Source organism: Diabrotica virgifera, chromosome 5 (assembly GCF_917563875.1).
Source record: "Diabrotica virgifera virgifera chromosome 5, PGI_DIABVI_V3a".
NCBI lineage: Eukaryota > Metazoa > Arthropoda > Insecta > Coleoptera > Chrysomelidae > Diabrotica > Diabrotica virgifera.
Window position 1 is genome coordinate 5,884,368 of NC_065447.1, and position 27,088 is coordinate 5,911,455.

General features: G+C 31.5%; 1 protein-coding gene across 8 annotated transcripts in view; it reads left to right on the forward strand.

Annotated features, from left to right (window-relative positions):
* The window catches only part of LOC114341830 (bromodomain-containing protein 3), a 152,588-nt gene that overhangs the window by 80,624 nt on the left and 44,876 nt on the right, over positions 1 to 27,088 (forward strand). For 7 of the 8 annotated variants that reach the window (XM_050652246.1, XM_050652247.1, XM_028292734.2 and 4 more), the window contains 3 exons: positions 4,897 to 5,100; positions 15,394 to 15,564; positions 19,496 to 19,615. In XM_050652246.1, coding sequence (XP_050508203.1) covers positions 4,897 to 5,100; positions 15,394 to 15,564; positions 19,496 to 19,615 — 495 coding nt within the window. The remainder of the gene's footprint in view (positions 1 to 4,896; positions 5,101 to 15,393; positions 15,565 to 19,495; positions 19,616 to 27,088) is intronic. The other variant, XM_028292796.2, reaches the window with a different exon arrangement.

Here is a 27,088-nt window from a genome sequence, read left to right on the forward strand (position 1 = left end):
GCTGTGGGTTAAGATGCAGGTCATCCACATAACCCAGGACATGATGCATAATATCATTGCTGAGTATAGCTATCAGCCCATCCATGACCATATCTCACAAGAGAGGAGATAAAACACCCTCCTTCGGACAGTCTCTGGCTACTCATGCTGATATTGTATCCCTCAGCAATGTTGCTTGTGTCATGGCTCCTCAGCATGCAGTCTATCCATCTGCAGCTTACTCCGTCTATTCCTTTTAGATAATAGAACACTTTCCTCTATATCTAGAAATCCACTTCCAGAACATACCCCTTGTATGAGGTGATATAGTGCAGTTTTTCTGGAGATGCCTGCTCGATATGCATTACTGTCCCTGATGTATCGGACTTTCAACTAATACACCATCCCTATATAGAAGTTTTTGTTCAACATAGCTGGATTGATTCTTTAAAACTGTAACAACACCTTTGGTATTGGATAATTTTATAGTAAAAAGTAAAAATAAAGTGTAATTCCCAGTTAAAAGGCTGTTCCTGAAGACTACTTGAATACATTTCTATAACCCAAAATTAAAGCAGGAATCTATGTAACGCTTGTAGGCTAATTATTGTTATCATCACAGTTCTCAAATAAAGGTCTACTGCCTGTGTGTTCCGCCAGTGTAGGTCACCAATTACTGATTACTATTTTCGTTTATACATAATAACCTTTATACATACCTACACCTTACCTTTATACATAGTAGATACTGTTATAAATATATTGTGATATCTCTGCAATCCATGCTTTTATTTTTGTTTCTAAATTACGTCTTTTCCCAAGATGAAAATCTGATACGATTGTCTTATTTTAACTTTATTCTTGGACCTCTCTTCTTGGATACCTTCAATTACTATCCCCTCACGAACTCAATACAAAGATTATGCAGAACAAATTGAGGCCATGAGAACTTTACTTTACGTAATCAAGGAAAATGATCCCAGGCTAACAATGTCTTGATTGTTTTAGTAATTGTATGTTGACCAAGAATCATCTCAATCAACGTACAATTACTAAAACAATCAAACACTGTTAGCCTCTGGTCATTGTCTTGATTATGGAAAGTTCTTATCAGTTAGGCCACTCTGGTTCTCATGGCCGCAAATGTGCCTTAGAGTAGATCAATCATACAAGCTGTGTACTGATATTTGTTAAAATCTCCACTATAGACTTGACGGTATGATGGTGCAAATCGTAGGTAGACCATGAAATCAGTAGCTACATGATTTTTAATGAACACCTTATTAGTAATGCCCTTTTATTTGCTCTTTATGTTTCAATTTTTTATATACACTCTGAGCCAAAATTAACCGGCCACCTTAAAAATGGGTAATTTTTGATGTCTTATATCTCCTAAACCTGTTGTACGATTTAAGTGATTTTTTTAATATGTTGTAGCCTTATTCTTTAACAATATCGTTATAAAAACAGTGTTGCTAAACAGGTAAATTGTCATTGTATACCGGGTGTACGAATCAAAATGTGTTTTTTTCTTAAAGTTTGCATCACCGTGTGGAATATTCTAGCATTTGTAGAATACTGAAATTAAAACCTAACTATAGCCTCATGCTTTCTCAACATTTTGTTGTTTGATTGATTCGCTTATGTTGGATAATAAGAAAGTTAGGTGCTTTAACAACTAGACATGTTTTTTATCAATACAGGGTGTTTTTAAAAAATTTTGGCAAAGTTTAAGGGATAATTCTGCATGGAACAATAATGACAATTTGCTTTATAAACTTATGTCTGCAAATGGTTCGTTTCCGAGATAGGGGGTGTTGAAATTTTTCTGACAAACTGACGATTTATTTATTGCTTAAAAACCGGTTGAGATATGCAAATGCACTTTGGTGGGTTTTATGACATAGTTATTGCATATTTTTTGACATACAATTAAGAATTTAATATTCACCATTGGCGCGCATACGGGTAATATGAACCATCCTATTACCCCTATGCGCGCCAATGGTGAATATTAAATGCTTAATTGTATGCCAAAAAATGTGCAATAACTACGTAATAAAATCCACCAAATTGCATGTGCATGTCTCAACCGGTTTTAAAGTAATAAATAAATCGTCAATTTGACAGAAAAATTTCAACACCCCTATCTCGGAAACGAAGCATTTGCGGATATAACTTTATAAAGCAAACTGTCATTTTTTCATGCAGAATTACCCCTTAAACTTTGCCAAAAATTTTTAAGAACACGCTGTATTGATAAAGAACATGTCTAGTTGTTAAAGCACCTAACTTTTTTATTATCCAGCATAAGCGAATCAATTAGACAACAAAATTTTGAGAAAGCATGAAGCTATAGTTAGGTTTTAATTTCACTATTCTACAAATGCTAGAATATTCCACAGGGTGATGCAAACTTTAAGAAAAAAACACAGTTTGAGTCGTACACCCGGTATACAATGAAAATTTACCTGTTTAGCAACAACAATGTTATTATAACGATATTGTCAAGGAATAAGGCTATAAACACATTAAGGTGATACAGTAGCGATCAACAAGTGGCAACAAACGCGGTCCAATATTGCGAAAGTTCTGCGAACTTTCAAAAGTGAGGCATCAGTGCGTCGGTAATTCGACACTGACAGTGACGTTTATACTATCAAAAACAATAATTTTTATACACATAGGCACGAAATGTTGCCAAGTCAGTGACGTTCGATTTCTTGTTATAAAAAAATCGATTTTTAGTAGTTCCAAGATTACACAAAATCTAGGCATGGGATAAAAAAGTTTATTTGAAGAAAGTGTATTTTTTTGTCTTTCTTAATGGCGGTACAGACTCCTTTTTTCAATATTTTATTTAGTTGTAGAGTAATTTCCACATACTAACATATTTCTGAAATTGGGCTCTGTACCGCCATTCTTTATTATATTACGAATATGTGTGCCAAATATCTCGACAAAATATTCAAAATTAGAGCCGCAATCTTGGAACGCGTTTGTTGCTACCTGTTGATCGCTACTGTTTCCTCTTAAAAAAATCACTTGAATCGGACAACAGGTTTAGGGGATATAAGACATCAAAAATGACCCATTTTTAAGGTGGCCGGTTAATTTTGGCCCAGAGTGTATTCTACCATGAATTTTAAAAGAGTATTTTAAAGATTTTTATGAAATTCATAGTTCATATTCAGTATCCGCATCATCACAGACAGCGTTTGCTCTATACAATTTTTCCTAACACATAATAATTTTTCTCCAATTGTTAATGTTTGATACACTGTCGTGTATTATATTGTGTCTAATACTTTTCCTTTATCTCTGATAATTAAATTTTTTGTGTTGCAACTGTATGAGAGATTTTCTTTCCTATGTCTTTGGTCTTGGTTTTTTACCTATCAAACTGAAAGTCGCATCTATTAATCATCCTTTGCTTGTAAGTACTCGTTTCTGATTTTAAAATCTAGTAACCCATTTATTCTATTGTTAATGAAAATTTATTAATTAATCTTATTTATTAATTGACTTTACTTATCTCTTACAATCTTAGTAAAACTGTTAGACACTGAATGATACTTGTGATTGTGATTAGTTTACCACCAGTTGATCCATCCTGTAAATTGATAGTAACAACAAAGCTGTTATTCAGTTTTTTATTACCCTTCTGAGTCATACAAACAAGTCTAAATTTTAAATTAAGGGGTTACATAGGTCTTGCGGGTAAAAAAACGTGACTTTAAAAAATAATTATTTATTTATTAATTTATTGACGGACGGAAGTCCATTAGTACATGATACAATTAAAATGTCACACAAATTATAAAAACAATTCAAAATAAGAACTAGTGCTAGTAGGTACAAAATTGGTAAATACATAATAAACAACAAAAAAATAAAATTACTTGCTCTCATTTAACAATTGAGAGCTAGTCCTATATAGTCTTATATCTCGGAAACTAAAAATTATTTTTATTTATAATTGGTACATGTAAAAGAATAGTACTTAAGGTATTCTCAAAAAAATTTTCAGGCAAAAATATTCATTTTTGTAGAGTTGATTGCAATTTTTTGACAACAGCCCTTTTTTTGCGGTGGGCATCATAACTAAGTCCAGTCTCATCTGAAATCAAAAAATCAAAAAGTTTCTTGTAGTTTATACCTCTGGCTAGTGAATGAACGAAGGAATTAAAAAAAATGAAATTTGAAGATTAAACACATTTTTGACCCCAATTTTTCTCATTTTTTCAAAAATGACCATTTTGAAGTAGTTTTTTTTTATAAAACAAAAACAACTTCACCTAATAAAAATTCCTTCGTTCATTCACTAGCCAGAGGTATAAACTACAAGCAACTTTTTGATTTCAGATGAGACTGGACTTAGTTATGCTGCCCACAGCAAAAAAGGACTGTTGTCGAAAAATTGCAGTCAACTCTACGAAAATGAATATTTTTGGCTGTAAATTGTTTTGAGAGTACCTTAAGTACTATACTTTTACATGTTCCAATTATAAATAAAAATAATTGTTAGTTTTCGAGATATAATTTTTTTAAAATGTCACTTTTTTTACCCGCAAGACATGTAACCCCTTTAGATGTAAAAAATTATATGATAAGAAATGAGTCAATGAATATTTTTATAGACACTAGTTAACCTTTATTGAGCAAAAGGAAAGAAGTATGACCTCTGTTTTAGATCAAGCTTTGTTGTTTGACTTAAGCTTCCGATCTTACAAAATACTTGTATCATTTACAAATGTTGGTTAGTATGGTATTGCTGTGGTGATCGTAGTATGTAGCTTTTAGTGTATTAAAGCATGCTAACAAAAGTTTGGTAGTTTTCTGGTTCGCTTTTTGCATAACCACAATTACTAGTTTAGTCAACTGCACCATATTCTAAATATTGTGTGTTTGTTAAAGGACTCCGCGGCAATAAACCCGCTGCAGCTACCAACGCGGCTCCCAACAAGAGGGTCAAAGCCAACAACAAAGCTGGTGCGGGTAGGAAGAAGAACGCAGCACAACCACCACCTATGCAGTTCGATTCTGAGGACGAAGACAACGCCAAACCGATGTCTTACGACGAGAAACGGCAGTTGTCTTTGGATATTAATAAATTACCAGGTGAGATATTAGCAGTGTTTATAACTGTTCATTTCCTTTATTATGAAAAAAGGGCTTTCATTATTTACTAGTCCCGTCATCAGTAACGAAAATGTCACTGAATCTCTAAAAATCATGCAAACAAGCTCAAATTTGCTGAGAATGTCAATTTTGCAACCCCAAAAAAGATGCAAAAAAAGTTTGCAATTTCCACCCCCTAACCCTTGTATTTAAAAAATTGATTTCGTGCATGTAACTGACATTTAAAATCTCGTCCATCAAGTTAACAGAACAAAGTCAGCAAAACACAGTTATTCTTATACTGTCAAGTCCTTTGTACTTAAAGGACGCAAGTATTTGTAATGAAATAATACTCGATGTAAAATACTTTATTTTAAAGAATTATGCACATGGTTTCCATTTTCTATCGCAGTATTAAGTATGTGACAGCTGTCGTTCAGATGACAGTAGTACCAACCTACATTCATGGTTAAGGGAGTTTTACACGAACATAACACCTCCTCCCTTGACCATGAATTACAAAAGTTAACTAGAAGTAAAAGTACTTACAAATTCAGTCTGGTAACAGGTTTCCTTACTCTAGTGGAACGCCTTAAAATGGGTTCCTCAGTTTCAGTTTGAGCCCCAGGTACACTATTCGAACTTTCCATATTGTTTGAAATTTCGGATTCATCAGTAATCACTTCGGTAGGTGGTGGTGAGACACTGTGCTCTGGAATTGATGCCTCCCTCGGAATCAAATTGTGAGTAATGGTATCCGGAATGTAACATGTTGGATTATTTTGAGATGGAGTATATTCCCCAATTTGCCGTATTTGGTCTACATGACGTTTCCATGTTCTACCATCATCTAACTGAATTAAATAATGCAATAACCCTAATCTGAGTACAATAATGCCAAATTGCCATTTAGAATGAAAATAATCCCTCACGGAAACCCTAGTTCCTATATCAAAGTTTCTTAGACTCATATCAGTATAGGTAACTCTATCACTACATGAAGGTTTAAGTAAATCTAATCTATTCCTTATTTGTCTTCCTAACATAAGTTCTGAGGGACTTTTACCTGTAACTGTATGTGGGCTTCTGCGGTATTGCATAAGTAGCTTACATAATTCAAACTCCCTGTCATTTCCCTCACTTCGCATAGCCCTTAAACATTTTTTTAGTATTTGGACATATCTCTCTCCCTGTCCATTAGTTGCAGGATGGTAGGGTGCAGTAAATTTTTGTGTAATTCCATTATCTTTCATAAAAGTTCTAAACTCATGAGAGTCAAATTGTCTACCATTGTCTGTAACAAAAACTTTAGGAATACCAAAAGTTGTAAAAATTTTTCGGCAAATTTCAATAGTAGTTTTTGTAGTAGTATTTTTTGTAAAATGAATTTCAGGCCATTTACTGAAGGAATCTACCAATATAAAATAATAACCTCCATTGAAAGGTCCAGCGTAATCAGCATGCACTCGTTCAAAACAAAATTTTGGTGGCTCCCATATATGAGAATTATCTTTAATTGGGTTGTTCTTGTGCTTATTGCACTCTAAACAATTTTTACAAAGTGACTCAATATCCTGGTCTATGTGAGGCCACCAGCAATAACTACGAGCTAAAGATTTCATTCTAACTATTCCAAAATGTGCAGTATGTAATTCTGTCAAAATTTTATTTCTCAATTTAGTAGGTATAACTACTCTTTGTCCTCTCATAATAACATCAGATTGTAATGAAAATTCAGCTTGATTTATATTGAAGCTAAATCGTTTATCAACAGGTTTTCCTGTTTTTAACCCAACAAGTAATTTTTTTAAGGTATGATCATTTTTTGTATGAAAAGCTAGATCTCTAATATTTGTAGGCAAAGTTTCAATTTGATTTATTTCAAAAATATCTGGCTCATCATGTGTGAAATTTTGTTCTGATTTTATAGGTAGACGTGAAAGTGCGTCAGCATTGAGATGAGAATCTGTATTTTTGTAACGAATGTCATAATTCAAACCTTGTAAGAAAATTGCATAATGTTGCATTCTTGTTGCACTTAAAACTGGTAGGCTTTTATCAGGTGCAAAAATTTGAACTAACGGTTTATGATCAGTGAGCAAAGTAAATTTCCTAGCACATAAATAATTGTAAAATTTTTTTACTCCAAAAATTATGCTGTAAGCTTCTTTGTCTATTTGTGAGTACCTTTGCTGTGTAGTAGTAAGAGTTTGAGAAGCAAACTGTAAGGGTCTCTCTGTACCATCTGAAAAGATATGTGAAAGTACTGCACCTACCCCATAGGGTGATGCATCAGTTGCTAGTACTAATGGTAAATTTGGGTCATAGTGACATAAAACATTTCTAGAACAAATGAGTTTTTTTGCTTTGTCAAACGCAGTTTGACAAGTATTCGACCATTTAAAATTGACATTCTTTTTAAGTAAATTATTTAATGGTTGTAAAATTGTAGAAGTATCTTTTAAAAAACGTCTGTAATAATTAATTAGGCCACAGAAACTTCGAACTTGAGTTCTGTTTGTAGGTATTGGAGCATTTGCAATTGCAGTTACCTTATCTGCACTAGTAGACACACCCGTTTTACTCATCTTATATCCACAGTAGTCAATCTCGTCTTTGAAAAATTCGCTTTTATCCAAATTTATATGTAAATTATGTTCAGATAATTTCTTTAAAACTTGTTCAAGTCTTTGTAAATGTAAGGTATTATTTGGAGCTGTAATTCTTATATCATCCTGAAATATTGAAATACCATCTATTCCTTGTAGCATTTGCTCCATTAAACGTTGCCATTTGGCAGGAGCACTAGCAATTCCAAACATTAATCGATTTGGTTGAAATAAACCTTTATGGGTGTTTAATGTAAGTAAATGTTTCATTTCATCTTTTATTGGCAAGTGTAAGTAAGCTTTCGTAATATCTATTTTTGTATATTTGTCCCCACCTGCTAATTGGGAAAGTAGGTCATCTGGTGTAGGTAAAGGGTATTCATCCACTTCAATGCAAGGGTTTAATGTGATTTTAAAATCACCACAAATGCGTATGTCCCCATTTTGTTTAACTACAGGAACAATAGGAGTTGCCCAGTCCGAAAATGCTACTTTCTTTAAGACTCCCTGATTTACTAAGGACTCTAATTCTGCCTCAACTTTAGGGCGTAATGCAAAAGCTACAGGACGGGCCTTACAAAATTTTGCTTTAGTACCAGGTTTTAGATAAATTTCAGCCTCTAACCCTTTTATTTCACCAACTGACTTTTCAAATAAATGTTTATATTTATCTAACAAAGTTGCAATTTCAAAATTTTCATGTAGAATTGTATTTACCTGATGTAAATTGATTTCCAGAGCATGTATCCACTCTCGACCAACCAGTGAGTAGCCATCACCATCCACCACATACAACTTTAGAGTGTGCTTTAATTCCTGGTGCTCAACCTCCACTGAAACTAAACCTAAAACATTCAAATTATTTTTGCAGTATGTAGTTAATTTAACATCCGATTTTTGTAATTGTAATGCAGGAAAATATTTTTCAAATATATTTTTATTTATGATTGTAACAGCAGCGCCAGAATCAATTTCAAAATTTAAAATATTACCATTCACTTTTAAATTTATAAAAAATTTATCTTTGCAATTTCCAGCATTTACTTCTAAGACCTCTTGAGCAGAGTTTACTGAATTTACTTGCCTGTGTGAATTTTGTTGTGCCTTTAAACAAACTTTTTGAATGTGTCCGACGTTTTTACAAAAGTTACAGATTAAATGCTTTTTATTACATTTATCGGCTAAATGCGAGGTGTCTCCGCATCTATAACAAGCCATATTACGGTTATTTGACATTGTAAAAGTATTATTAGGAGAGCTACTATGATTATTTACTGTATTATTATCATTAAATTTACTAGTGTTTGTATTTTTATGAAAACTTTTTGCTTTCGCATTTAAAACATTTATACTAGCCTGATTGTAATTATTGTTGTGAGAAAATTGATTACTATCCTTTTCTGAAGTTTCCATGCTTGCTGCAATTTCTACGGCTCGGTCCAAGTCCAATCCCTTTGTTTCTAATAGTCTGGCTTGAATCCTCTTTGACTGTAAACCAAAAACAAACTGATTTCGTATAGCACTTTTTAAATATGTGGAAAAGTTGCAGTTTATGGCAAGTTTCTGTAGAGAATGTAGGTATTCTTGTATACTTTCGCCTTCTGCTTGTCTTTTTGATTGAAACCTAAATATTTCAGCAATTTCAAGTGGTGCAGGGTTGTAAAAATTATCCATTAACTTAACTGTATCCTCATATGACTTGTCTTCAGGGACCTCTGGAGCTAGTTTATCGCACAGTGTATCGTATGCTTCCGACCCCATGTAATGTAGTAAATAGGGCAATTTCATTTCCTCTGGAATTTTAAAAACTTTGTATGCTCCTTCCAGCCGTTTTACCCACCTGGACCATTTTGTAGCTGTCTGGTTAAAAGGTTCAACGGAAAACTGGAATGTAGAAACTTGTGTAGACATTACTGGAGCTGTAGCAGGTGCAACTATCGCAGTTGTAGTCGAGGAACTCGTGTTTGTACCGGCTGTAGTTGGAACGTTGTAGTTGATGTAGTGTCTGTAATATTTGTATCCATTATCCTCGTCGCCAAATGTCAAGTCCTTTGTACTTAAAGGACGCAAGTATTTGTAATGAAATAATACTCGATGTAAAATACTTTATTTTAAAGAATTATGCACATGGTTTCCATTTTCTATCGCAGTATTAAGTATGTGACAGCTGTCGTTCAGATGACAGTAGTACCAACCTACATTCATGGTTAAGGGAGTTTTACACGAACATAACATATACCATAATTAAGTGTAAATAAAATGCAAATTTAATGTTCCAAGAAAAAATTTATTACTCTTTTTTTTAAAAAGTTATCACATGTTCTACTACTAAAATCTACTATATTTTCTACCAGATTCTAAAATCTACTAGATTTAAAATTTTCCCACTAAATCACAAGAAATTCTACTAGATCTAGTAGAAAATCTACTAAATTGGCAACCCTGAATATGGCACAAAAACTTCTATTGTGCAGTGAAGGAGAATGGCTCTAGCTAGAGTTTCTAATCGCATCTGCTTTTGGTAGTAATTATATTTGTAAAATTCCCACGGTTTATTAACTTCTTAATTAAATTTATTGTTGGAACATTTCATTTGCATTTAATTCAGAGAATACTGTGGTATTCAACTATTTGATATTTTATCAATAACTATTGAACTACTGTTCAGTGTTAAAGTTGAACTACTGCTAGCTTGAAATCAAGTTGGCGGAACATGCGATAACTTAAAAAAAAGAGCAATAAATTTTTTCTTGGAACATTAAATTTGCATGTTCTGAAGCTATTTTCTTGTGGCATTTTTACAATTTTAACTATTTATAATGGGAAATAAGCCACAATATTATTAAAAAAGTATTTTGACAACGGCACCCGATTTGGGCGTCGAAACGTTAATAAAAATCATTTTTTAATAATATTGTGGCTTATTTCCCATTATAAATAGTTAAAATTAAATTTGCATTTAATTCAGAGAATACTGGTATTCAATTATAGATAATTTATCAATTTTTTGGTATCAAATTAATAAATTATTATCTATAATTGAATACCAGAGTATTCTCTGAATTAAATGCAAATTTAATGTATCAAGAAAAAATTGATTGCTCTTTTTTTTTAAGTTATCGCATGTTCCGCCAACTTGATTTCAAGCTAGCAGTAGTTCAACTTTAACATTGAACAGTAGTTCAATAATTATTGATAAAATTTCAAATAATTGAATACCACAGTATTCTCTGAATTAAATGCAAATGAAATGTTCCAACAATAAATTTAATTAGGAAGTTAATAAACCGTGGGAATTTTACCAATAATTACTACCAAAAGCAGATGCGATTAGAAACTCTAGAGTAGAGCCATTCTCCTTCACTGCACAATTCGCGATGTGCAAGTATTGTCGAAGCGAAGATCGGTGGAATATGCGCATTTTATCAATGAAATTCGATATTTTTAAGATATTCCAGAAGCCGCTATAGATAAAATGTTTTAACGACCTATTAATCATTCATAATTACCCAACGGATATTAGTACAGTTAAAATAATTAAGACGATAACCGGACAACATTGATTTAATGGGTAAAATTTAGTTTTTTTTTTATTTTAATGACAAAAAAGCAAGCCCATTAGCAGAACCCAATTAAAAATTATTTTGCACATCATATTTGAAACATTATTTGGTTGAAAAATCTCATTTTTGTTGACAAAAAAAATATATTAATTTGTTTGGACTAAATTAACGTTGTGCTTATCTTAAAAAGGATATGTTAGTATCAACATTCGCACAGTGTTGCCAAACTGAATTTTGTTATTTTGGGTGTAAATTTTTTCCACGGATCTCCGAGGGTACTATACTTGGAAGGGATATGTGAAACGATTGTGCGCGAATAGCGGAGAAATATTGCAACTTTCTTAAATAATTCATATTGTCAATTGAAATTGTCAAATTGACATACATTTCCTATCTACTGTCATTGAAGGAGAAAAATTATATGTTGTTCCACAATATTGATATAATATGCAATTATTATATAAAGGTAAATTTAATTAATTGTATTTTGCTTGCAGTACTGCATTTTAATAACTAATTTTATTTACTACTTACAATTGTTTACGTTTTCATCACATAACCTGAATCTTATTTTTTCTTATTATTTTTTGGGCTATGGCCTTGACAATTATCCAGCAACCAGGACTAACGTAATTGGTCAATACAATTAAAAATGCGAATAAAAGTGCAGAGCGTAGAAATAGGTGTCGCTTTGCGCAACTTGCACGGTCCCAATAGAAGTTTTTGTACCATATTCAGGGTTAGTAGTAGATGTAGTAGAATTTCTTGTGATTTAGTGGGAAAATTTTAAGTCTAGTAGATTTTAGAATCTGGTAGAAAATATAGTAGATTTTAGTAGTAGAACATGAGATAACTTCTTAAGAGGAAACAGTAGCGATCAACAGGTAGCAAAAACGCGTTCCAAGATTGCGGCTGTAATTTTGAATATTTTTTCAAGATATTTGGCACACTCATTCGTAATATAATAAAGAATGGCGGTACAGAGCCCAATTTGAAAAATATATTAATATGTGGAAATTACTCTGTAATTAAATAAAATATTAAAAAAACGAGCCTGTACCGCCATTAAGAAGAACAAAAAATACACTTTCTTCAAATAAACTTTTTTGTATGATGCCTAGATTTTGTGTCATTTTGGAACTACTAAAATTTTTTATTTCATTAGTAGTTCCAAAATGACACAAAATCTAGGCATCGGATAAAAAAGTTTATTTGAAGAAAGTGTATTTTTTTGTTCTTCTTAATGGCGGTACAGGCTCGTTTTTTTAATATTGTATTTAATTACAGAGTAATTTCCACATATATTTTTCAAATTGGGCTCTGTACCGCCATTCTTTATTATATTACGAATATTTGTGCCAAATATCTCGAAAAAATATTCAAAATTACAGGCACACGTATTCGTAATATAATAAAGAATGGCGGTACAGAGCCCAATTTGAAAAATATATTAATATGTGGAAATTACTCTGTAATTAAATACAATATTAAAAAAACAAGCCTGTACCGCCATTAAGAAGAACAAAAAAATACACTTTCTAACTTTTTTATCTGATGCCTAGATTTTGTTCATTTTGGAACTAATATTGCAATAAAAAAAATTAGTAGTTCCAAAATGACAGAAAATCTAGGCATCGGATAAAAAAGTTTATTTGAAGAAAGTGTATTTTTTTTCTTCTTAATGGCGGTACAGGCTTGTTTTTTAATATTGTATTTAATTACAGAGTAATTTCCACATATTATATATTTTTCAAATTGGGCTCTGTACCGCCATTCTTTATTATATTACGAATATGTGTGCCAAATATCTCGAAAAAAATATTCAAAATTACAGCCGCAATCATGGAACGCGTTTTTGCTACCTGTCGATCGCTACTGTATCACCTTAAAAAAAAGAGCAATAAATTTTTTCTTGGAACATTAAATTTGCATTTTATTTACACTTAATTATGGTATAAGAATAACTGTGTTCTGCTAACTTGATGGAGGTTTTAAAATCACTGGTAGCTTCAAACGTTTCTGAGACCGTTCATTCTACACAAAAAATATTCAAAATTACAGGCACACGTATTCGTAATATAATAAAGAATGGCGGTACAGAGCCCAATTTGAAAAATATATTAATATGTGGAAAGCGCTAATAAATAAACATATTTTAATTCAAAATTATGTCAGTTACGATTCTTTTATGAAACATCCTACAGTGTACGTACGTATTCCTGAATCGATGTGTCCCCCCCCCCCATAGAACCATATTAGGGGGTTGCAGGGGCTGAAGTCCGGGGGGTAGGAGTCACAAACTTTTTGCATCTAGTCCCAAACTTTTATAGATTCAGTGGTATTTTCATCTCTGACGACTAAACTATAAGGATTCTTAGTTTAGATTGCTTTTTATAAAATTTTTCTTTAAACTTTATTTCGTATTGAGAGACAGTAATGAATCTCTCTCGAGTTGCCATTCCTTATGAATACAATTTACTTTATTAATTTTTATGAGTAATTGTAAATTTACGATTTCAGGAGAAAAATGGTCAAAAATAGTCGGAATTTCTTCAAAATTATCTAGAAACTGTACAAATATTTGAAAGATAGAAAAGAGTAATAAACAACTGTGCAACTGTAACAATTAACTTAAATATTGTGCTGATAATCTTAAATTATATTTTATTTCATGCACCTAATAGATATAAGTAATCAACCATCTCAGTAATATATTTCGGCAAATAATAGTAAATGTAGAAAGTCATTTCTATTGAATTATAATACTTCTTATATATAATACTTCTATACTCGGGTTTTTGACTTTATGAATAATTTCATCCATGATGAGGTTAAACATCAGCAAGCTCAATGAGTGTCCTTGACACCAAAACTCAAAATTTATTTATTTCAACTAATCCATTCGATGCTCATGTGGAAAAAAATACTGTAAAATTGCTGGGCATGATAATTGACAACACACTGACTTGGTATAACCATATTGACCATCTCAAAGGCAAACTTTCCAGTACTTTATTTTTACTTAGACAACTAAAACTTGTTACAAGTGTTGATACCTTAAGAACAATTTATTTTTCTCTCTTCCATTCGTTTTTAAGCTATGGCGTTATTTTGTGGGGAAACTCTTGCAATGCACTAACAATATTTAAATTGCAAAATAAAGCAATTAGAATAATTGCAAAAGTTGGTTACTTGGAATCTTGCAAACCATTATTTATTAAATATAAAATAATGCCCTTGCCAACACTATGGCTATACAATGTTCTCGTGGAAACACACAAAACTGCAGATACTTTAGTTAAACAGTCTGACTTGCATAATTACAGCACAAGAGGTGCAAATAATATCAGAACAGTCAAATATCGTTTGAGTAAATCACAAAAAAACTCAATTGATTTTAACATATATAATGTCCTACCTATAGATTTTAAAAACCTTACAATCAATAAATTTAAAGTCATTCTGAAAAAATATCTACTGAGATTTGCTTTTTACTCTGTTAGTGAATATTTCGATCATTTTAAAGCAGTATCATGGACATGAATATTACTCACTATGTTTTCCGATGTCATATTTTGTAAATGTGCGTGAATGTAATTATATTTCTATATGTTATATTGTATATATGTACACATTATCTCATGTATTTTATATATATCAAATTGACTTGCTACAATTCAAAAATTTTTTTTGTAAACGTAGTCAATAAATTTTTGAATCTTTGAATCTTTTTGAATCATATGCCTCTTTCCACTGGTATCAGTGTATTCATATGTACAAATAATTATCATTTTCCATCGTCCATGCGCTGCTCAAATCCTGCTCAAGGGGCCAATTTAAAAGGGGAAAATCAAATATGGTCTTGGAAGTCCTCAGGGTGATGAAAAAGCACAGATATACAGAATTATTTGTAACTTGCGAGGACAATTTCATTTTCTGATATTCAGTAAATGTTTATAGAAACTTATTAAACTAACCTGTCCAGTTTGTAAATATTTTGCATACATAAGTGGACTCATAACTCCCTCTCGATACCAAATAAAGTTTACAATACATATTTTTTATACTCTTAACCAAATATTTTCAGCTACAATGTGTGCATGATACACTTTTTGTTGCAGGTGACAAATTGGGTAGAGTTGTACATATAATCCAATCCAGGGAACCGTCGTTGAGGGATTCCAATCCTGACGAAATCGAGATCGATTTCGAAACGCTGAAACCCTCAACACTCAGAGAATTAGAGAGTTACGTTGCGTCGTGTCTTCGCAAAAAGCCACGTAAGCCATACTGTAAGTTCCGTTACCTCACGTCTAGTAAAAGGTCGTCTCTTTTGCGCACCAGACCACCTTCAAGTCGTATGCCCAATATTTTCGCAATTTACCTAAAATATAGGTTTGATAACAAGTATCAGTGTTTTTAAATATCAATTGCAATGTTGTCAAATCTATTGGATTGGGCATATAACAGGCGTATGTAATTGGAACTACACATTTTTAAGCATGGTAGACCGTTCTCGATGGGTTTGTGGGTTTTATTTCATTTTTTATATCGATGGACTCTCATTCATAGATTATGTCTACAAAAATAGTCATTTGGGGTTTCTTTTCAGCATAATCGTATTACACTTTGTTTTTGATCTATCCCTTACTTATTATTTGACTAAAACGAAAGAGTCTGATTTAAAATGCTGCACTTTTGCACAACAAATGACTTACCTGCACTTTTGTATGGATTCAATGGGTTATGTTGCAGAGTCGGTAAGATAGAGCTAGGAAAACCGAAGAAACATGGTGTTCCTGCTGTATATCCTGATATAGATAATCCTGGAGTACATTATGCTTAATACGAGTAAAGTTACGTTCAGGAATTTGTGTCATGATTAGAAAGTACGGAATAAATATTTTTGTAGATATAATCTAATATCAACGAGCCATCGATATAGTTATCTTTAAATAAATGCTCTAGAATGTTAATATTCCTTTGATATACACACACATAGTGTTGAAAATATTTTTTTTATTATAAATGATTAATTCTTCCACCAAAAACAGGAAAAATGTCACTTAGTACTATGTATCAACAAAAGGTAGTTTTAATTTCAGATCAATTTGTCATATTGTCAGTACAGCACAAGTTCTGTTAGACATCATGTGGCATTTCGGCATTTGAACTACTCTTTGGATTTTAACACGAAATTTTACTGTCAGTGTCAATATTGAATATCTCATGACTACATCATAATATTTTTCGGAACTACTACTACCAATCTTGATTAATGAAGATAAACGACGTAGTTTTGCTTACATAGTAGTTCGAATGTCACATCATATCAGAATAAATTAAATTTCTATTCATATGTCAAAATATAAAAGGCGTCTATATCATATCCTTTATTGTGAGATCCAATTTAAAACAAAGATTGTTAAAAGCAAAAACTTTTTACATTTTTCTCGAAATTTTTTGCTTTTAACAATCTGTTTTAATTATTGTGGATCTTAAATAGAAATTTGGGAATAGAAATCTTTCACCTATCTATAGGAATGTTAACAATCTTTTTAGCAGCATCAGGGGATCATTTGCTTAAAGGGTTTTGTTTATTTTGTTATAAAAAGTAACTGACATCATAAATGCTGAATTATATTTACTCAAATTATTGTTTTGCATTTTTGCGCATGCTCTACCATTTTGGGGGTGTATTTCTAATTGTAAATCATTGGTACCGCTGGTCATCTGGTGATAGTTTTAACGAAAAAATTAATCTTGTTGCAGAAATATTTTTCGTAATCTTTAAATTTCATTATAAAAAGATATTCACAGTTAGTAGATATTTCCAAAAAGCCATTCAAGAGATCTACGGAATGATACTAGAAATGTATAGACGTTAAGCTTTTATAGCTGAAAATATTGAACATTTTGTGCAAAGTAACCTAGCTAATTTATTCAACGACTGAATGCTAAATATTTTGTCCAAGAAAATAATTTGTAGATTATACATAATGGGGTAATTTGGCCTAGTAGAGGCTTTAGCGCCTGCTGTCAAATCTCATTTAGAGTAGAGACTCATCTGCTTCAACATGTATTGGACATTAAAACATGTCATCGGTTAAACTGCAAAATCTCGGTAAGTCGATTTTTGGTTCGTTATGACTTTTACACTTTGTTGGTTTATAATTTTACATATTTTTTAAACTACGAAAACTTGTAAGTCAATATTAAAATTTAGCTAATCCCAATAAATTTTAATATTGACCAAGCTTTCGTAGTTTAAAACAAATGCAAAATTATAAACCAACAAAGTATAAATGTCATGACGAATCAAAAATTGACTTACACGAGGCTTTGCAGATTAACTGTCGATGTATTCAACACTATCGCTTACTTTTGCTCCTTCCAAAGCTTCATCACTATTTTTCTGTCCACTTTTCAGTAGTTCCTTTTCATATTCGAAAGTATGGCTTGTAAAAGAATGCAATTCCATAGTATCCAGATAACTTCGTCCATGAGGGTCAACTCTATCACAAAAAGGCTTCACAAGTATTGGGGGTGGTTAAAAGTTCACTGAACATCACACTTAATGCTGAACTTGTTCATGTAGATGTTTTCAATGTACTCTTTATTAGATTTGATAATATTTCTATTCGGTTACTCTGCATGGCTATTTGGAATGATACATAGTGGTTTTTTTATTTATTTCTGCAATAAGTATATATTTAGCTTTAAATTTTTCATTTTCAGCTTGGTTCGCTTGCTGTAGAAACTTTAGCCTGTAGATATTTTAACGCAGTTACAAGTTTCTATGAGGCTTTTAAGAAATATTCAAATTTAAAAAAATCTACATATTATAATAACACTTTTAACATCAAACTGTTGCAAAGCTAATGTTTCAACTGTTTACTACACCTTGTCCTTTGATTTTGAAAAAACCTCGCGATTTTGCTGCTATTGTACTTTCAGTTCCATATTATATTTGATTTATCAGTAACATTCAGTCACATAACACTGTTCCATCGATGTCCAGTTCATCGAATAACTGTATGACATGTATGAACGACGGACTGCTCCTTGCTGTGCTGAAGATTCAACTGTATTACCCTGTCTGCTGTTTCGGTCAGATGTATATTACAAAAGTCACTTAATTTTGAGTCTTTTTCTGAGACATCTCATTTTGTCTACCATTCCTTTTAATTCATATGACTGATAACTGGTTACTCTTGTTTTATTTTTCTGAGATGAAATTGTCATATTTTCTTTTATGTTAAAACTGTGGACTAATTTTTGCAGACTATCTTTATCTTGGGGTATCAGTATTGCATCGTCTGCATATCAGAGTATTTTTACTTCTTCGTTTCGCATTCTGTATCCTCTTCCTTTGTTAACCCTTTTGATGATTTCATGCATGATTAAATTGAAGAGCATAGGGCTCTATGAGTCCCCCTGTATTATTCTGTTGCTTATTTCTGTAGGTTCTGTAAGTTGTCCATCTATTCTGACTTGCATTTTGTTGTTTTAGTAGATGTTTTCAATAGTTTTTATATCTAGGACTCCTCTATTATACAGAAGATGGATTACATCTTGAGCCTAGGGTCTTACTCTGTCAGATGCTTTCTTCAAGTCAGTCAGACCTAGAAATGCTGGTCTATTGTACACTAGTGCTTTCTCAGTAATTTAATTTATGATGAATATTGCATCTGTACACGTTCTTCCAGTTCGAAAACCCTGTTGTTCATCTGCTAAACTTATCCTCTGTTCTTGTAAAATTTTACTTGTAAGTTTTAGGGTAGTATTTAACAAGTTAATACCTCTAGTTTTCTGGCTGTTTTTTATCTCCTTTTTTGAATAGTAGAATTAGTTCGTTCGTTCTCCATAATTCCGGTACCACAGTTTTCAACCAACTGATGTCTTGCTTCGGTATGAGATCCTGGAGGGGGTACGAACTTTTATAGCTTCATCAAAAAGGCTGGGGTGGTTGTAACCAACTATAGGCCAGAATTTTGTCTGACGACTTGAGAGTCGAAGGTATTTTTAGTGACTTAACTTCTAATAATTCAATGAGTTCTTCGCTTGTTTTTGTTGATATTTCGATTGGCAGGTATTTTAGAATTTTGTTAAAGTGTAGCAGTTAATATAAATTTGAATATTTCTAGCATTATACTAACAATGTATCAACCATATTGAACAGTGGCGTACAGTTTACTTTCATCCCATTTCTTTTTGTTGTAGATAAAAAAGTAGCGGGCAAATCTAAGGACGAACAAATAGCGGAGAAGAAGCAAGAGTTAGAGAAAAGACTAATAGACGTAAACGATAAAATCGGCAACTCCAAGAAGGCCCCCAAAAAAGGTCAGTAAAACATATTCAACCTACGGGGTCCTCAAAAACTATTGTCTGTTTTAAAATGTCACTTTTTTTGTATATGTTTTATAGTTTTAGGTTGTATCCCAGTGTATTTGTTTTTTGTTTCAATAGTTTTTGAACAGCCCACTTATATGTAGTTTGGTGGAAGTTGGAAGAAAATATTAATAATGTTTCTTTTTCGAAATTATAGACTAATGACGTATTATTAGAGGATCTGAAAGGCAATTACAAAAATAATTGTCGATACTGTACCTGAAATTTTTTATTTATTTATTATTTTTTTTATTTGTTTACAATGCAGCTCCTGTTTTTTTAGTATTAACCTCCAAAAGTATTTTCTCATTTATAATACTCGATGTTGAACCAGTTTTAACTTACTTTTTGTTCCTATTTTTGTGTTTCTAACATTTATATGTGCTTTAACACTCACGTAGATCAATTGAATGTGAAAAATTTTGTTAGACATACTATTTTATATATTTTATATACAAAAAATTATATATTATTAATAATCGAATTATTGTATTTGTTGATGAGTTGAAAAACAATAAAAATTCAAACAATAACGTTCATTTTTTCTTTTGCTAAATTTTAGTTGTGGAATTCGATACTTCGGTATCTATATTTTAGTCCCATAGGTTTTTAGATTCATAAAAACAATGTGTAGTCCTACTAGACTGAATTTATTCACAGAAAAAGTATTTCTTGTGTTATACTAGAATTAAAAAACTTTCTTTCAAAACATTTAATTGAGCTTATTAGTTTTTAAATCTTGTAAAATGTTGTTAAAAACTCTCTTTGCACGATTATTTGTTTAAAATAATCGCCGTTGTTGTGAAGATTACATAAAGTATGTTATTATGAGTGGATTGACATTAAACCTAAGCTTGGGTAGTTGTTGTTCCAGCTCCTAAAAATAATGTTAATTTTGCCATATATCTTACCGTTTATTAAATAACGGCACTCTTTGAGATATTTTTCGAATTGGCGAACAGGAAATAGTCACACCAAACCAAATCTGGCGAATACGATGGGTGATCAAGTCGTGATCAATTGGTATACTTTTGAACGACTGAGTTGTTTCGATGGAAAGGATTTTTTTGCTAGAGAGACGAATATGAGCAAGCCCATTTGATATCTTTAGGGCACCCTTTTAGTTTAAAAGGCCATTTGGTATGATTTTTGCTCTAGTGAAGGATTCCGTAACATCTGAACGTTCATAATGAAACAGCCTTCCAACATTTTACTCTTGATAGAGACTGCAGACTTAGCCCTATACAACAGTATCTTTTTTGTTTTGATTTTTGCGTTGCTTTTCTCTTTCAACTGAAGATTCAGCAAAGACCAATTGTGAAAGAACATAATAGTATGGGCCAGTTGGGCATGGGGAAATTTTGTGGAATTTTTATGACAGACTATGGGAAAAGTGGCATACTTTAATCTTGTACCATCCCTAAACCAATTATTGTTTTGCTCGACATTTTGGGGGCCAGTTGTTCTTAACGCCGTCTATCGAGGGCTAGGTTAATGTCAAACCACCTGTTAGTAGTATTGTTTTTAACAAAACTAATTTTTTAAAACTAATTCTTCCGTAAAGTGAAATATTTTTAATAAAACGTTTTGGGTTTTATTTTTGCCTAGTAATTGGGTTTTTAACTGTAAAGTATTAATACCAAAATTGGGACTTCGTGTGGATTCTGTAAAGCAGGTGCGATTCATTCTCTGCAAATCAAATACTAGGACTATAGTCGCACCTGGTTTATTGGATATTAGTGTAGAACGGGAAATATATACAATTAATGGAATTAAAAGGTAAGTAAAGAATTTTATGTATTATAATTATCTAGAGAAAATTTATGAGAACAAACACCTAAAACGAACACTATTTTTCCTTTTAAAAAATATACCTTAATAGTAAAATGAAAGAATCACCTTGCGATTCTTTTTGTGATAATTATATCTTTTCTCACATTTTTGGTTTTCCTTTTTTTCAATTTTTTTTACATACAAGCTATAAAATATTCATTATTGACTGTAATTAGTTATTAACATGTTAACCCCAGTACCCAGGTTACCACACACGGTATATCAATATTTGTAGATGTTTTACAATTTTGTGCTCTTAGATTGTATTAATTTTCTCTTGGATGGAATGGATGTTTAGGGATATTCTTGTTGGGCTCATACAGCATATTCGTTGTCTTTTTTAACATTTTTATCTTATCCACTATTTTTAATGAGAATGAACTGCAATTTTAATTGAACATGCCTTTATTTTGACATTTATTTCCTGTCAATACCTTTACCATCAGGTCTTATCAATTTAAGTATTCTCATTTCCGCCACATGCATTCGTTGTTTCTCGTTCTTTGATCAATTTTTAAACATACAGTTCCATACATGATAGCTGGTCTAAATGGACATAACAGATAGTCAATGGTTCCACTAAGTTATAGACTTTTTTCAAGAGCTTGTCACAACTGTTTTTTTTAAATCCCTTTCAGTATTTCTTATAGCCAACATATTAAGTTTTATACCATTTGTCTTATTCAAAACCGTTAATATAAAAAATATATACGAAACACTGTATCATTGTAATGAAAAATATAGGGAAATATAAATTTAAAATAATTACTAATTTAATTTCAAAAATTAAATTTAATATTCTATTAGAAAACATATTTGAAATATTTTTATTAGAAAGTATATTTGAAATAATTAACAATATTATATCCATAATTTTCATATATTCAATCTGTATTCGGAGAGATCAAACTCTCATCATTTTTAAGTACATATGTTAAATACGGTAAGTACATTTTTATATATTTTTAGTGTAGTATTAGTGTTAAATTATCTGAGAAAAGAGCAGAGTTTTTAAATACGAAAAGGACACGGACTATCCTGTATTTTATTTAAAAATTTCTTAAGTATGGGAATATACACAGCACAAATAATTGCCTGAAAAGACGACCTAGATATCTCTAAAAAACAAGAGAGAGTAATTAATAATAAGTTTTTTGATAGAGAAGAAGTTTTTGCCACATAGATTATATAATAATGGACGTTCTTGAACAAGCTAGGGGTCATAATAAGCTGTAGAGCCAGAAATGAAATATACAAACCATATCAAAAAGAAAAATTTTAGAAATATGAAAGTTTCGTATAACCTGTCAGGTGTAACTGTGGACCTTGAATGAAAGTTAGCGAATAATGTCATTGAGGATATGCACTGGATATGATATTGTGGAAATTTTACTCGATATAGAATAAAAATTGATATATCAATATGGGACAAAGTTTTCAGAAGTTTACTTTAAAATTGCATTTAATCTGATTTATTGGGCGATAAGAGAAAGACACTAATTTGCTAAAAGATATCTTGTTTTGATACTTAATAAGATTAATAAACTGGTAGAATTTTCTAGATAAAATTGGTGCTTTTAGTTGAGAGATGGGTCACTATCTTGAAGTGTCAATAAGGACTTTTTGAAAGATTATGACCAGAATACAGAAATACAGAGCTTTGAGACACAGATTGTATATCTCCAGTATGGAAAATTTTAAAGCAAAAGCGAAAGTTCTTATAATTTTTCTTTTATTTTTTTCTGTCGACTCGGGAACTAGTTTTGGATGGTGAGGTTGATATCCACAGATTATCTACTCTAGTTAAGAGGAATTAATCACAATTTTATATTGACGCTTCGATTTCCACTTAAAAATTGTTTCCAAAATACATAAAATGTTATGAGTTTCAATTAAAATTTTGATTAATTCCCATTAAATAAAATAGATAACATAGGAATCACACAGAAAATAGTTTCAGCACCACATCGAAAGACATTTACCGAATATTTAAGTTTATTAATATTAAAAACAATAGATCATTACAACAATTTATTAATAAATTGCAAGAAAAAATTGAAAGAAAATATTCCTTTTGCCGTTATGCCTAGACAACTTAGATTTAATATAATTTCCTAACTTTTGGTCAAGTTAGTTGATGGTTAGAGCAGAGTTATATGAACATACATATAACGACAGAACAATATCAATATTAAGGTCACTTTCAACCCCATCGAATAGAACAATTTGAATCATAATTGTGTGGAAAAGTTTATAAAAACGGTTGGGAAGCCCAGAAACCATTACGGGTACCGATTTTTAAAAATACATATTCGGAAAGTCCAACGGAACATAGTCCAAAAACCAATGAGAAGAATCTTAACCAAAGTATGTTTCATTGATGACCATTGAGATTGCTTTCAGTTTTGCAGACTAGTTTTGGTGTAACAAAAAGTGTAATATTAACTGCTACTATGTAAGTTTGAATAAAATTGCTTTGCTAATGGCCTCTATAATTTTTTTATGTCCTTACGTTATATCAAATAATGCTGAACTGAAAACAAATGAAAAAAAAAATAATGTGAAAAGGGCATTACATATTCAAAAGTTTAGAAGAGAAATTTAAAAATTTATAAGATAAACAAGCTTTGTGAACGGGTCGATAGAGGTGCCGATAATTAATTTTTGTGCAATTATTATACAGTGTGTTCCAACGAAAATTTGACCCCACCCCCCAGAAACTCAGAAATTAAGAGTTTGTATTTGAAGGGGGAAGAATTTTCATGCAAAATTTATGCCCTCAAATATAACCGGGTCAATCCAAGACAAGTGGTTCAAAGGTGATTGCTTGACTATTTTCAATATTTTTTATTTTTCTACTTTTTAAAATTCAGTCTATAGAGAGTACAAAATTTCATTCATTTTATTTTTAAAAAATTTAGTTTGCTGATGATGGCCATTTTTGTTAAAGCGTGTCGATCATTTTCACGGAAAACATGGCTTCACTCTTTAGCCAATATTTTTACTGAGGTTTGTCCTAGAACAATAAATCAAAAACCAAACTTTTTAGAAAAGTATGCTCTAAAAAAATTGCCTGTAGCATTATTTAATTTTAAACTACCCGTAAGGCCTTAAGTGAACCTCGAAGTTGGAAAAGGTAAACTGATAAAATTCCATTTTCAGCATTTTTTTAACAGCATAAGGCAAGCCGATAATGGTTTGTAATTTTTTTCTGGAAAAGACATCGTACATACTTTAAATAAAAAAAGTTTGAGATTTGAGGCTTAAGTAAATTTTTTCAAAAAAAAATCTCAAAAATGTGAATTTTTTGAAAAATCTCAAAGTTTGACCCCTTATATCCCTGATGGGCACGGATGAAAAAATTTGAAATTTGGCTGAATGTTAGCCCCTAGCAAGTAGAATAAGAAGTAAAAATTTGGAGTTGCAGACTTACGTGATATAGGAGTAACAGGCCTGAAAAAATGGTCAAAAATCAAAATGGTCAAAATTTAAGCGTTTGCTGGCAGGGTCATTAAAATTCAAATAAACTGTCTAATGAAATAAAAATTAATGTATTTTCACCAGATTTCACAATGAACACAAATTTATACCGGGTGGGCCAAAGAAGAGTCCACCTCGATATTTGGCAATAGTTACCTATTAGATTTTAAGGAAATGCGGGAATAGCTTAATTTTTATTTTTATTATATTGCAACTTTTTGGGATACATTTCATACTACGTGACGTCATCCATCAGAGCGTGATGACGTAATCGATGATTTTTTTAAATGGGAATAGGGGTCTTGTGACAACTAAAAATACATTGTACTGCTGTCAGAAAATAGAAAAAAATGTTTATTTCACAAATGAACATTTCTTTTCGCTTAAATTAAATCACAAACAGACTCCCACCTACCTTTTGACAGTTTGAACATTTAATTTAAGCGAAAAGCAATGTTTATTTGCCAAATAATAATTTTTTTTCTATTTTATGACAGTAATAAAATGTATTTTGAGTTAAATAAATTACATACGCTCTTCTTTTTGTGTCAATTAATTTAATTCAAAAATTATTTTTTGGCCACCCTGTATAAATAATTATATTATTGTTTATACTACTGAACAGAGAATTGAACACTATTTCAAATAAGATAACATACGACCCCTATTGCCATTAAAAAAATCATCGATTGTCATCACGCCCAGATAGATGACGTCACTGACGATGACACGTCATGGAGGCATATGAAATATATATAAAAAAATTGTAATTTAAAAATAAAAATCGACCTGTTTCGGCATTCCCTTAAAATCCAATAACTGCCAAATATCAAGCTGAACTCTTTTCTTTGGCCCACCCTGTATAAATTTGTATTCATTGTGAAATCTGGTGAAAACAGATTAATTTTTATTTCATTAGACAGTTTATTTGAATTTTAATTACCCTGCCCGCAAACGCTCAAATTTTGACCATTTTTTCAGGAATGTAACTCCTATATGAGGTAAGTCTGCAACTCCAAATTTTTACACCTTATTCTACTTGCTCGGGGCTAACATTCAGCCAAATTTTAAATTTTTTCATCCGTGCCCATCAGAGATACAAGGGCCAAACTTTGAGATTTTTAAAAAAATTACGTTTTTGAGATTTTTCAAAAAATTACGTTTTTGAGATTTTTTTGAAAAAATTTACTCAAGTCTCAAAGCTCAAACTTTTTTTATTTAAAGTATGTACGTATGTCTTTACCAGAAAAATATTACAAACCATTATCGGCTTGCCTTATGCTGTTAAAAAAATGCTGAAAATGGAATTTTATCAGTTTACCTTTTCAAATTTTGAGGTTCATTTAAAGCCTTAAGGGTAGTTTGAAATTGAATAATGCTATAGGCCATTTTTTAGAGCATACTTTTCTAAAAAGTTTGGTTTTTGATTTATTGTTCTAGGACAAACCTCAGTGAAAATATTGGCTAAAGAGCGAAGCCATTACATGTTTTCCGTGAAAATGATCGATACGCTTTAACAAAAATGGCCGTCATCGGCAAACTAAATTTTTAAAAAATAAAATAAATGGAATTGTGTAGTCTCTATAGACTGAAGTTTAAAGGTAGAAAAATAAAAAATATTAAAAATAGTCAAGCAACCAACTTAATTTATATTGGACCACTTGGCATGGATTGACCCAACCCTCTACTGCCCCGCATCAACACCCAGTTTTTTTTAAATAGCAAGTGTAGTCTAGTCACATCATTTAATAAAAAAACACGTGTCAATTTATAATGGGAGGGGAACGAATTTTCATGCAAAATTCATGCCCTCAAATGTAACCCCTTACTGCCCAGCGTCAACCCCACTTTTTTTTAAATAGCAAGTGTGGTAGCAAGGGCTAACATCATTTGAAAGGTTTTTTTTTTCTACACAACCATCTATTTTTTTAATTTGCGGAATAACTTAAAAGATAATTTTGGATTTAACTAATTTATAGTAAATTTGTTCAAGTCCAAAATTACCTTCAAACTTACAACGTAAATTAAAAAAAATAGGGTGTCGTGTAGAGAAAAAAAATACCTTTCAAATGATGTTGACGCGGGGCAGTAGGGGGTTACATTTGAGGGCAT